At 42.9% G+C, this 13,703-nt stretch overlaps 1 protein-coding gene across 2 annotated transcripts in view; it reads left to right on the plus strand.

The window, feature by feature from the left end:
• Window positions 1-13,191, plus strand: part of LOC146979503 (ATP-binding cassette sub-family C member 5) — a 31,595-nt gene extending 18,404 nt beyond the window's left edge. For both annotated transcript variants that reach the window (XM_085789336.1, XM_085789335.1), the window contains exons 10-29: window positions 659-1,003; window positions 1,108-1,179; window positions 1,330-1,454; window positions 1,545-1,617; window positions 1,769-1,972; window positions 2,167-2,292; window positions 2,614-2,725; window positions 2,879-3,063; window positions 3,463-3,609; window positions 4,623-4,752; window positions 5,146-5,299; window positions 7,474-7,602; window positions 7,748-7,934; window positions 8,793-8,882; window positions 9,335-9,527; window positions 9,655-9,814; window positions 10,452-10,530; window positions 10,642-10,755; window positions 11,141-11,305; window positions 11,844-13,191. In XM_085789336.1, the coding sequence (XP_085645462.1) occupies window positions 659-1,003; window positions 1,108-1,179; window positions 1,330-1,454; window positions 1,545-1,617; window positions 1,769-1,972; window positions 2,167-2,292; window positions 2,614-2,725; window positions 2,879-3,063; window positions 3,463-3,609; window positions 4,623-4,752; window positions 5,146-5,299; window positions 7,474-7,602; window positions 7,748-7,934; window positions 8,793-8,882; window positions 9,335-9,527; window positions 9,655-9,814; window positions 10,452-10,530; window positions 10,642-10,755; window positions 11,141-11,305; window positions 11,844-11,936 (2,883 nt within the window). In that variant the 3' untranslated portion in view covers window positions 11,937-13,191. The remainder of the gene's footprint in view (window positions 1-658; window positions 1,004-1,107; window positions 1,180-1,329; window positions 1,455-1,544; window positions 1,618-1,768; window positions 1,973-2,166; window positions 2,293-2,613; window positions 2,726-2,878; window positions 3,064-3,462; window positions 3,610-4,622; window positions 4,753-5,145; window positions 5,300-7,473; window positions 7,603-7,747; window positions 7,935-8,792; window positions 8,883-9,334; window positions 9,528-9,654; window positions 9,815-10,451; window positions 10,531-10,641; window positions 10,756-11,140; window positions 11,306-11,843) is intronic.
• The last annotated feature ends 512 nt before the right edge of the window (window positions 13,192-13,703 follow it).

The raw sequence follows: 13,703 nt of genomic DNA on the forward strand, positions 1-13,703 counted from the left end.
CCCGCCTCAGAGCAATATTCTGCCAAGCACAAAGATAGCAGGTGTTAATATCATTCGACACAGGATTTTATAATGTGAACAGTTATAACACATAGTAACATCTCACTTGGCAAACTGTGCATACAAGCTATAAAGGTCAAGATACTAAAATAATCCCAGAGAATGTATATACAGTGTGTCACTTGGCGCTACTTGGAGCTGACAATAAGGTGCTCATGTTGATGCTAAAAACACAACTGCCCTCTCCACATACTGACATTTTCAACATAGTTTATTCCAAACACACGGTAAAAGTCACACGTTAGTGAGAGATTTTTTGCAGACACAGCGAGGGTCAAATAAGCAAGCACATCTGCCAAGAACGCACCAAAAGGCTTGAGGTTACTCTATGTTTTATGCTTATACAGTGCATGATAAAGTAATGATGGGCAGTTGGGACAAAGTGTCCTGGTATAGTTGTTGACGCTGCTTTCATCATAACAGTGTCAGTATCTCATGACATTGCCAACCTCATGTATGGTAAACCACATACTTTGTTTTTTCATCTTAATCATGCACAAAATGAAAAAGGGAAGTCCAAGATTTTATACATCACATCACAATGTGTGGCTGACACTCAATACTGCACAAAGAAACCCGTTGTGTTTGTCTTTCACAGCGGCTCTTCATGATGGATGACAGAGAGGTTGTTTTGGCCAAAATGGAGGATCCGAGCAACGCGGTAGAATTTCAAGATGCCACGCTGGCTTGGGAAAAGGCGCGTGCTCCGGCTGCTAAACCTCCTCCCAAGAAACGAGGAGGGATGAAGCGGGTGCTGCGCAGGGAGAAGCTGAGCCTGTACATTTCCACAGAGGACGGCAAAGGAAACAAGGAGGCTCCCAACGCACAAAGTCTCCTTACCAACATGGAGCAGGAGAGTCCGCAAAGCACCATTTCCTCGACTCAAAGCATACGACCCCCGCTGCACAAAACCCTGCACCGCATTGACCTGCGCGTTAAGAGGGTAACGACACGGACATGCATTAAGTGGATTAAGCACTTTTTTAATTAAACACTTGGAGAAACATTTGCCTGCTTCACAAATTTCCCACAATGCCACTTTTTTAGGGTTCGCTGGTTGGGATCTGTGGAGGCGTTGGGACTGGAAAGAGCTCTCTCCTGTCTGCTCTGCTGGGACAGGTGAGATTCAACTGGATATTCATTTAGATTGGTCAGTTTAATTTTCCTCCTCAGTAAGACACATGCATGAATGAGCAAGAAAAGCTTTGGTCTTTTTAAAGGGGCTTTCTGTTTTTTTCCTGCTTCCAACCTTCAATTTTTGTCTTGCAGATGACCCTGTTAGAGGGGAATGTAGCTGCCAGTGGTGGTTTTGCTTATGTGTCACAACAAGCCTGGATCCTCAATGACTCCCTCAAGGAGAACATCCTGTTTGGTAACGAGTACGACCAAGACAAGTAAGACCAACCAGTGAAAAAAAAGTTTAAAAGAACAAAGCCATGAGAGCTGATTTTATCCCTAATTTTACATTTTTGTTCCCTCATTAGATATAATGCTGTCCTGGAAGCTTGCTGTCTCCTCCCAGATCTTGCAGAGCTCCCATTCAGAGACATGACAGAGGTATCAGTTTGTTTTTTAACAAAGTGTCTTTGCTCTTCGTTCTGCAAACTTTCTTTTCTGAAATGACTTACACAGGACTTTCAGTAAATCTAACAAAGTGAGTGCAGCCACAACTGGTGTAAAGTTTAATGAGGTGTTTTACTTTCTCTAGATTGGAGAGAGAGGTGCCAACCTGAGCGGAGGACAGCGTCAGAGAGTGAGTCTGGCGCGTGCCCTCTACAGCGAGCGCCCCATCCTTCTGCTGGATGACCCTCTCAGTGCAGTCGATGCTTGTGTGGGTTCCCACATCTTCTATAAAGCCATCAAAGGTGCTGCCAAAGGCAAGACCGTGCTCTTTGTAACCCACCAGCTGCAGGTATGTGACTGAATTTCTAATGAATCTGTAGTTTCCCCTCATAATGTGTAATTTATTGTAGTCTGAGCCCTGCAATAACATGAGTTGCTCTAAAAGCATTGATTAGTTGATTAAAGTCTGAGGAACTAAATATGTCTGCCATATTACATTTTGTAATTTTGCCTTTTATTTATTTGTTTATTTCATTTTTTTAGTACCTTTCTGAGTGTGATGACGTCATTCTGATGAAGGATGGGCAGATCGCTGAGCACGGCACCCATGTGCAGCTAATGGCTAAGGAGCGTGACTACGCCACCCTATTCAACAGCATGCAACAGGAGGTAAGGCCAGGGGCACTTGAGGCACCGACCCAGCTCTTCTGAATAAAGCATCTTTGCCCCCACTACACAATAACGTTGAACATTACAAGCTGAATAATTCATAGGCTCAGAGATGCAGGCCCTAGTAGCTGGGAAATGTTAATGCATACAAGGCCCTTCATTATTTATGCGTGCATTGATTTACTGGTGAGCAGCTAAAGACCCTGTCAACAATATCTCTGTTCAAATGACTCGCAGGGGTTTGTTGTTCCGGCTCGTGTGATTTGTGGCTTGTGGCGTGTTTCTGAACTCACTTTCTTCTTTTATCATTGTGTCTTTTAGAATCTGGTGAAAGAGAATTTAAAAAACAAACAGCAGAGGGCAGGTGCAGACAAGGCTGACAGTGGTGTTGATGTTGCCAAGGTTAAACCAAAGGTGGAAAGCAAGGGAGGAGGTGAGAGACTCTGCCACTTTTCATCCTCCAAATATAGAATGAATGCTAAATGTTTGTTTTTTTTGCCACAGACATTCACAAGTAACTTATTTGCTCTACTTTTTTTTCTTTCTTAAACTTCCTCCCTCACTTCATTCCCTGCATCTCATTTAGAGCGACTGATGAAAGCTGAAGAGAAGGGCTCTGGTGCCGTCGCCTGGTCGGTGTACGGTGCCTACATCAAAGCGGCGGGAGGTGCAATAGTCTTCATCATCAACGTCTTCTTCTTCCTCTCCACCACGGGCAGCATAGCCTTCAGTAACTGGTGGTTAAGCCACTGGATCAGACAGGGCAGCGGGGTGAGTTTGGAGCTTTACTATAATAGACGGCTCCCTTTAGTGCGTTTGGCTCCCAAAAGAAAAATAACTACTATGCTTCAGTGAATTGTGTCAGCTGAGCGAGCATTAATCTGAATGCACATGATTAAAAAAGTAACAGCACCACGGTAAACTTAATTAAAAACAAGCAAGAGCAGTGAAGAAACAGATGTGCAGCAAAGCAGGCACTGGCTGCCATTGAGAAATGTGCTTGGAATAGTAAACATCATTGAACTGACTGATTTTTCATGTATTTTTTTGTATGCCAACCTGGGCTTTTCTCAAATTCATTAGAGCAAAATTCCTATGTGGGGGGAAAAAAATTGATTTTTTTTTTCTTCTCAGTCTTTCTCTGTAATTTGTTGCTCCATCTGCCCTCAGAACACATCATTAATCTCGGTGAATGAAACGACGGCAAGCAACAGCATGAGGCTCAACCCTCACATTCAGTACTACTCAACTATTTACGTCGTCACCATGGGAGCTTCTTTATTACTGAAGACATTGAGAGGACTGGTGTTTGTGAAGGTAAGTCATCCCCCACTGTGTTTCCTCAGAGAACCCCCCCCCACACACACACACACACACACACTCCTTTGTGCCCCCGCTTTGTCCTCTTGAACACTGATGAACTTTCAAGTGACAGTGGTGTATGAAAGGAATATGGAAAGTTGTCATATTATGGCTTTACAGTTAAGCAGTGCTCCTCCTTAATTGTCTTTATTGTCATTCATTCATGCTCTCACGGTTCCAGTGCTGTAATTGAAAATGCCTGTGGGCCAAATCCATTTATCTGTCCACGACCATGTCTCGCAGCTTTACAACAGCAAAAATGTGTGTGATGTGTTTGTGTGCGTCTGTGAGTGCAAGAGAGACAAAGGGGCAGAGAGAAAAGAAAGCTGTGTGTGTGTGTGTCTGTGCGTGCGCGAATGTGTGCATACTTGCGTGTGTTTGCATGTGTGTCAGTGCCCCTTCGGGTGCGCGTCCTCTCTTTCAATCTAACCCATCCTGACACCGCATTGCAGAGGTCGGGTCCCCACGTTAATGCGTGCCACTTGAAATTGCTAATTTTTCAAAGATGGCTAATCTTTTTTTACCCCTAGCTGTGATGAGATCTTTGGGAGTGTTGAATATTCCATTAATAGAATTAATTTGTTCTCTGCTGCCACATGTAATTTCTGTCCAATTGCTGAAATGTCTCTTGCACATTAGGTCATGACCTTTATGTCAGCCTCCCACAAGCTCATTATAAATGAAGATTTGACAGCGTGCCTCGTGCGAGCCGGGGAAAAATAAGTACCCACCACTGTGCACATCCTTAGCATATGGTGAGGTGGTGTTTGCAACTCTGCGGGCAACACGTTCGTGCCACTGTATTTATCCATTGTGTGTTTTTGTGTTTGAGGCTGAGCGCATCGACAGTTTTCCTCCCAACTTGTCTGTTTATCCAACCCTGTGACTGTTTCCCTATGTTTCTTAAAGCAGTTTGTTTATACGTGTCAGGTCTCGTGTTCAAACGCGGCTGTTGTTTGTGTTGACAGTGCACGGTGAAGGCTGCCTCCGCGCTCCACGACAAGCTGTTCCGCCGCCTCCTCCACAGCCCCATGCACTTTTTTGATACAACACCTCTGGGTCGTATTCTGACCCGCTTCTCCAGGGACATGGATGAGGGTGAGGCTTGATTTGTCTTGACTGTGAACCTTTTCCCCCCCAAGAGAGCTCTCAGTCAGTGAAGTCACCCTGGTTGACAAGGTGCTGTGCCAAGACACAGTGTGATTTGACACGGGAGTGTTTTCCCAAGCGATTGGCTGCTTGTTATCCACTTCATTGGTGTCTCTTGCTTGACATTTGTGGGTTGCTATGTCTTTGGATGATTGGGTTTGTTTCCCTACACAATATTTTTGTGAATCCCATTGTGCTTTGTTACTTGAATATCTTTTTTTTACACTTAGATAAATAAACACTCAAAAAAGACACTAGATAGAGAACATTTTCTTCATATGTGGAAATAGATATATCCAACACCGCACAATGTGACTGACACATGATATGCCTCCTCCACAGTTGATGTTCGTCTCACCATGCAAGCTGAAATGCTGCTGCAGAACCTGACCCTGGTGCTGTTTTGCTTGGGAATGGTGGGCATTGTCTTCCCATGGTTCCTGGTCTCCATCCTGCCCCTGGGAATCTTCCTCTGCGTAGTCAACCGCGTCTCCAGGTCAGACTCTCAGCTCATCTTCTCATGGCTCTGGCTTTTAAAACACTACCTTTTAAAACGTCCTTCACTTTATCCTAAACTGTGTTGGTAACCAGCCTACTGCTCGGTCCTTGGCAGGTAATTTACGGTACATTTATCAGAGTTGTTCTGATTATGTCGCCCTGCTGCTGCTGCTGCTGCTGCAACAAAAGGTTGATGAGAGTGATCACACAAATCCATAGAAAATGCACAGCTGAAATAACAGAATAATGAGCCCCAGACTTATGTGACAATTCTCTGTGAATTTGGCGATTTTTTCTTTCATAATGAAATGTAAATGAGATTATAATGTGCCATTCTGACTAAATCTATCACTTAATTCTCTCTTTAATATTTTCTCATTTATTGTTATTGCAAGTTTTAAATAAAGAGAAAGGAAACGATCAAGTCTTACAGCATCTCATGCATATAAAATGCTGTTAGTGAAAGAAGCTTTCTGTGCGACTGATGGTGATTTTTGAGCTCAGGCCACATTTCACTTTCAATTACTGATCAACTATGTACATGGCAACGCAGCATATTGTGCTACTGTATGATTAAGATTTTAAGTGTTGCATATTTTTTCTTATCAGTAACTGACTGAGGGGTAGACAGTGGAGGAAGTGCAGTGATAGTCTAATCTGTGAGTGTTACGATCACTGATTTAAATCCTCTCAGCATCTGTTCAGAGGTGAACGTTGCAGGAGAGCCCTGGTTGATCCAATGACTCTGCTTTAGTCATTGCATTGCAGCAACTGCGCAATAAAGGTGAATTCACCGAGGGGAACAACAGCTCACTGGTATCTTGGGAAATAACCACAATATCTCGTTTCCTCTATCTGCTAGATATAGAAGAACATGAGTCTCAGTGTTGTTGTTGTTGAGGTGTAAATCTGAAAGTACAAAAACAGGCTGCATGAGTGGTTACATGTACAAATATTATACATGTATGTTTTTTTTATCATCATACCATGCAGTGTTGACATACGACAGATTTGATTTGAAAATGTATTTGTCAGACAAAGTCGAATTTGGCAGTGTACTCGCATTTGTTAACTTCTGATCTCCTCCCTCGGTGCAGATACGTACCAGTTGATATCTTGTCCCCACATAAACCTGAGTTCTTGACTCCTTTAATCAAGTCTGATACCATCTTGTCTCTTCGGGGAGCAATTTAATCACAGAATATCTCCATTTATCATTTAAGAGGCACTCCATGCGTATACACTGCAATTTGAAATGAATGACACACTTTGAGCTTTAACCTTACCTAAAGCGAGCGGAAGAGATGATCCCCAGCTGTTAACAAAAGCCCGTGATCACCTTTTGGCAATTCTGTTTTCAAATAATGAAGCACTGTGTCTTAAACAGTCACGACATCACAGGATATGTATGGCTGTTACATCAAACTGGATCTCCCATTGAAATTTCCCACTTCTAAAGCAGCCTTTATTGAATTCTGAAATGAAACCGCCCAGGGCATAAACATGTTTGTCTGGATCACAGCCCCGGAGCGGGGAAGTGTCATGTTCTTTCCCTCTCTCTTCTCAGCTTTTATGAGAAAACCAAATGATTCATGGGAGACTTGTAATTCACACGCACCATCCATTCTATCTTGGCATCTAAAAGTAGAAAGACAGCCCACCTTTGTCAATAAACCTCTCTCACTCACACTAACCTGTCGACGGCGGCGGGGCTGGTGTCTGTCTGTCTGTCTGGCTGTGTGTGACATCATGCTCAGAACATGGCACATGCATCAGATAGTGGGGGAAACGACCAGGTGGACGGGCCGCTGTCTTGTGAATCGAATCCCTCTCTGTCCACTGTGTCATTATTCCCTGTCTGCCACACAAGTGTGTCATTAAAGCTGATGCACTTTCCACTCCTTCGCTCCTCGGTGGTGTCTCAGTGTGAAGATGTAATACTGTCTGCGCTCCCTCCTAGATCTTACAAGTCAGTGTGAAGTGCAAGCTTTGATTTGTAACATATACCAAATCACTCTCATAAAGGCTTGGTCTCCAAATTTCATACCGGATTTTTAAAGTATTCTCTTATGTAGATTTTCAGTTTACCCTGCATTCACATGCTTGAGAGTGAAACGGTAGTTCCCCATTGTATGAAGTTAAATGTAAAATATAATATTTGTCCCTTTCCAGGGTTATGATTCGTGAGCTGAAGCGCCTGGAGAACATCAGCCAATCACCATTCACCTCTCACCTCACCAGCAGTCTTCAGGGACTCTCCACCATCCACGCATATGGAAGAGGTCATGACTTCCTCCAAAGGTGAGCACGATAGTGTCAGTCAGAGACTTATCTCTGCTTGTAGTTCTACAGTTTTAAGTAGATACACCAAGCTTCATACCAGAAGATGTAGAGTTCTGCCTTCCTTTGTTCTGGCTGAAATGGGTTCATCTCTCTCTCTGCTCAGATATCAGGAATTATTGGACACCAACCAGGCCTCCAACTACCTCTTCAGTTGCGCAATGCGATGGTTGGCTGTCCGCCTGGACCTCATCAGCATCTCTCTCATCACTGCAGTGGCACTTCTCATTGTCTTCATGCACAATCAAATACCTCCAGCCTATGCGGGCCTGGCCATATCGTACGCAGTGCAGGTTTGTAAACAGACACGCGCATTGACACAGGGATGAATGGAAACACTGGCAGCCAGAGTCTGAAGGTTGAGAAAACGGTAGTTTAAAGCCTCAGACATTGTAGGCAATGTCAGGAAGTAAAGCTTCTTCTAGTTTCTAGCAGCTACCGCAGAAATGCACTGTGTTGCTTCAGGTTTACTTTTGTCTCAACACTTGGCATTTATATAATGGGGTTGTTTGTTTCCATAGCCCGTCTTACCAGCCAACTGTTTGGATGTAAATCTGAGCTAAAGCCTGTTCACACTTCTTTAAACTGCTCCATAGATAAATAAAGCTTAAAGTGAGACAGTGTGATAAATCACGCATTCCTAACCCTCCTCTTACAGAGGAATTTAGTTGAATTCATAGGCAACAGAAACCGCTGCAGTCCAGCTCAGTGCACTCACAACCATACTTGGTCTGATTCAGTTCACTGACTTTGTGACTGCACTGTCCACTCATGCTACTGTTACAGTAGCTTAACATTTTAGCTGCTTAACTGCTGTTGGAAAATGCATCAAATAAGTACTTACTGCTATTTTCCACAGTATGTGTTAAAGGAATATTTGTTACCTCATTGATGAAATATCAAATATTTGGTTTTCTTATTTTTTAAATGCTCAGTACTTTAGTGAGTGTCGTCATGGACAAGGACATGGCAGACAATCAATCAAGGAGCCAAATCTGCAAAACAGTTTCGTAGGCTGTTTGCAATGTTGCACAGCTCATTCATCAAAGGGGAGTGGCTCATTTGAATAGCGAGCGTCTCAAAGTAATTGCTGTGACAGTGTTAATCATTAACCTTCCACCCCCCTGTCTCTGCTTCTCTTTCACCTGCAGCTGACCGGCCTGTTTCAGTTTACAGTGAGGCTGCTCTCAGAGACAGAGGCTCGGTTTACATCGGTTGAGAGGATCAATCATTATATAAAGGTAAGAGTACTGATTAGTGCACCCAGGTGGATTATGTGGCGCTCAGATATTCTGCACAAGGTCGGACCGGGACACTAGACTTCAGAATCACATTATCAGACACAGTACAGCTCGCTACTGTTGAATTCAGAGGCACTTGGCGTGTTCAGGTGTGTGTGTATCCTTGTTGTGCACATGTGATTGTATACGTGTGATAAACACAGCAAGAAGCAAATAGAAACCCAGTATGAGGCCTTTACACAGCCCAGAGCACATGACAGGGCGTGTTTCACACAACAGCCATCAAACCACATGGATATGAATATCAACTCAGAACTTTTTTCTTTTTTTTTGTTTCAAATGTGAAGAAAAGCACAGGAAGAGAAAATCACTGCAAATCAGTTCGGGGGCAAGCACCTCCACAGAGATGTAGGGATTAATACCTGATGCCTATCGCCTGCTCCTTATCTCAGTGTCTAGAGAGTGAAGCACCGCGACAAAGTCCTGAGGCAGATGCTCCTGCCCCCTCCTGGCCCCAGCAGGGAAAGGTCACCTTCCACAATGTGGAGATGCGCTATCGTGATGATCTGCCGCTGGTGCTCAAGAACCTGTCCTTTACCATTCAGCCCGAAGAGACCATCGGCATTGTGGGACGCACAGGATCAGGTATGAGTGACGCTCTGTGTTCCCGAGCCAGCAGCGATTTCATCTTCGCTGCTTACATCTCTGTTCTGACTCGTGCACACATTTGTTCACACAAGTGTCTTCTCTGTGTGTGTGTGTGTGTTTTCAGGGAAGTCCTCTCTGGGCGTAGCTCTGTTCAGGCTTGTAGAGCTGACAGGAGGCTCTATTATCATTGACGGGATCAATATTGCACAGATTGGTCTGGATGACCTGCGGAGCAAGCTAGCCATCATTCCTCAAGAGCCTGTGCTCTTCATTGGCACCGTCAGGTAATCTAATGATAATCGCTTCTATTAGCAAGAATTGTATCTAATTCAGTTTCCTGCATAATTTCGAAGAGTAAGCAGAGCAGAGACAACTTGGCAATTAAAGCACCTACTCATTGAAAATCCTCTCTGTTTAATATTGCAACAGTGTAGTGTAAATGGGTGTCAGCTGTGCTTTTAAATGTCTGCATGTCTGCTAGAGCTGGCTACTCCCTGCTGCAGGCAGAAGTGTGCCTTTAAAGCTGCATGAGAAATTTTGTTACATCCCAAGTGAACAGTGGATATCAAGTCGGGTATATATGGTCAGTCTGTGTCTGTCTGTGATCCTGTTTACATACATTCCCCCATTCAAACGTATTTACTGTGAATGGTTCCAGCAGTGATCTGAGCGCTGTCTGTTAGTGTTTATGTAAAGCCACGCCAGAGGGAAATCTCACAAAAACAAAAAAAATAAAAGGCACCAAGAGAAATACAAGAACAGATAGTCCAAAGTTAACAGACGGACAGAGTGATTCAAAAACAAAATGAATGAATGTTAATTAGACAAGGGTTCATCAATAAACATTTTATTTCAGTGTGAAATTGTCATAATGCTTAATCAAGGTAATGAATTGCAAAATTGTCATTTGCCTTCCGACAGGACCAATTTGGACCCATGGGATCAATACTCTGATTCTCAGATATGGGAAGCTCTTGAGAAGACGCACATTAAAGAGATGGTAAGTGACAAGACTGTGAAACATTGTTAGATTGTGGCAAAGGATTCATTTCTTGGATTAAACCCCTGTGATTTTTTTCCCCACTTTCTACCTCTGTGTGACCCTCTTTAGGTCAGCCAGCTGCCTCACTCCCTCCACTCAGAGGTGACGGAGAACGGGGAGAACTTCTCAGTGGGAGAGCGACAGCTACTCTGTGTGGCCAGGGCCCTGCTGCGCAACAGCAAGGTGCAGATTGTATAATGCAGCCGTTGTTCATTTACATGTGGAACATTGTTTGGCATGGGGCGATGATCGGTGCCGTTTAAAGTGAGACATGCTCCTCACGTTAATAATGAAAAAACTAGACCGCTCTGCTTGTCAGCGTTCACGTGTCCCTGCATGAGATAACACTGCCATCTGCTGGGTAACAACTGGAGCATGAATGAGCAGCAGATAGGACAGAATTTAATGGGAACAGGATGCTTTTTTTTTTTTTTACCAATAGCATTCTACAGTTTAACATTTATCCACAAGCACAGACACAGAGACTTTGTGTCACTGGTGTCATCCGTTTTGTTGCCTGGTCTTTATTATTCACACAGTAACACTTGCTTCTCTGCTGTTTTTTCAGGTTCTCATACTGGATGAGGCGACGGCAGCCATCGACACTGAGACGGATCGCCTCATCCAGGAGACCATTCGCTGTGCGTTCGGCAGCTGCACCACCCTCATCATCGCCCATCGCCTCAACACGGTGATGAGCTGCAGCAGGGTCATGGTGCTGGATAAGGGTCAGGTGTGTACCAATACAGTAATTGCACAGTTCAGCCCGACTGGGATAGATAATATTCTTGTTGTGAATCTACCCTTAATTTGTTGCCACGTTGAACATGAATCCATGCTCCATGGCCTCCCTTTATTTTATAATTATCTCTAAATGGTGTAATGCTCGTTATTGCATTAGCAGATATCAGGCACATACAGTGTTCAGCTTTGACGGTTGATTGCTTATTCTGCCTGAATGTTAACCACAGAGCCGGGACAACTTAAATGTGTGATGAGTGCAAAGTATCTTTTAGGGATCAGTTAGCGGTTTGTGTCATTCTCCTGAGGACAACGAGGCTGTCTGAGGACAACATTTTCCACACATTAAAATTCTCTTCAACTACTATCACTAACTTAAAGATGCAAGACCTTTGACTGTGCAGTGTTTACAGGGAAGAAATATGGCTTAATTATTTTTTTCTCCGTACACAAGTTCATGGAAAGAGTGTGTTGAACCTTTGAATTTATATTCTGCTGCTTATTTTGTTTTATCCCTTTCATTCTCATAGATTATGGAGTTTGACAGTCCTGCTGCCTTGCTGGCAGATGAAAACTCAAGATTCAGAGCCATGATAGAAGCGTTGGAGAACCAAAGCAGATAAAAGATGCACAAGATGAATTTCAGACATGAGCTGTGGCTCCACAGAATAATCAGTGGAATGCCTGAATTGCACAAAAACACACAATTATCCCAATCCTGCCATGGTGTGAAAGTGATGTGTTAAGAAATACAGTGGCTTTTGTGATGGGTGCTTCATGTAACGATCTCCATTCATTTCCACACCAAAGACCCAGGGACCACATTAAGGACTTCTCAACTCTAACTAACTATGCAAAGAAGGACCTTACAACTTCCTGTTCTTTGCTGCTGTGTCACAGGAGTTATTTTCCTGGAGGTGAAATAATTAACTGCAAGTGAGAGCTTGCAAGAGAGGAATGACTCTGAGAATCGCACTTTATTTTTCATGTGAAGAAATTGAAGAACTCTGGACATCAGCTAATCAATGGGACTCCAAATTAGTCTTAGTCATTTTGACCTTGCAAAGCAAGATCTTACTGTTCAGTAAAATATGGTATAGACCAGACTAACACTTATTATTTATACTTCAAATCATTATTGATATGACTGTTTGCAAGACTTAAGTAGATTGTATTGAATAATCAATACGCTATACCTATAAAAAAAATCTTGCCTATTAACCTTTCCTATGAAGCACTGTTTGAAATGTTTCACATTCACGTTTGTTTTCAATGTTCGTTGCGTCTAGTCGAATGTTATAATGCAGTCATTGCAGTAAGTTATTGCAGATGCAATATGTGCCTATAGCTGTCGACATTTTCAGGTCACATAGTGGAGTTAGCCATGTAAGCATGCTTTTTTAAGATTGCATGCAAGTACTGTGTTTTTTTTGTTGGGTTTTTTTAATGAGCGACTTATTCCTCTGAATCCAAATGCTGGAGTTTAAAATCTGCACATTTTACACTGCTTGTATTTTTTTTCTTCTACCAGTAAGGTAAGTCTGGTGTTGAACAAAGTATGTTATGCAGTTGCAGTTTAGGTTTCAAACCATGGTACAGTATGTACAGGATGCTATTTGCAACAAAGCTGAAACTGATCTACATCAGGATGTGTCTTTTGAATGTTGTGTTTTCACAAAGCTGGGGATTGTAAACATCTGCCTTATAATCAAGTATGTGCTGAACAATCATAATGAGTGCAATATGGATTTATTGCATTGACACAGTTTCAAGATTGCCTTTGTACACTTGAAATTGTTGTATTGCAATCTATTTTTTGTAAATGTTTGAATTTTATCACAAACCCTCTTTTTGTTCAATAAAAATATTTTTTGTATACACTGATGTCCTTTCATCTATTATATTTTAAAGATATGGAGACATTTACATGCGCCATAGACCTTCCAGTTCGTAGTGTTTTAATATTAGTGTCAACAACTTGTCAGAACAGCCCAGCAGGACTGCATAAACATAACACTGACACAAGCACCGCTCTCTGGCTCATGGGGTAGTGTTAACACCTTTTATATGTGTAACTCAGTTATGTGTTGAAGTGGCATTACCCACCCAAGTGTTATTTCAAAGCTCAGGCTGCAGCGAGGATCTGCTCACATCCACTTTGATATGTGGTGTTTTAGTCCTGAGATCAATGGTAAGTGAAACAGTGCAAAAACTGAACTGCCAACTGTGATCATGTTCTTATGGATCAAAAACCCGGCAATGTGCTGCTGTCAGTCTGGACTTAGTATCAATATCCTGTCATCACCTACTGATTGGTTGACCACCTAATAGGAAAACCATTCAGGTTGTTTGTATTTCTTGTCCAGAGTTCACTTCCTTGACCTTAAATA

Source organism: Trachurus japonicus, chromosome 10 (assembly GCF_045865225.1).
Source record: "Trachurus japonicus isolate A0001 chromosome 10, Traja_1.0".
Lineage (NCBI taxonomy): Eukaryota > Metazoa > Chordata > Actinopteri > Carangiformes > Carangidae > Trachurus > Trachurus japonicus.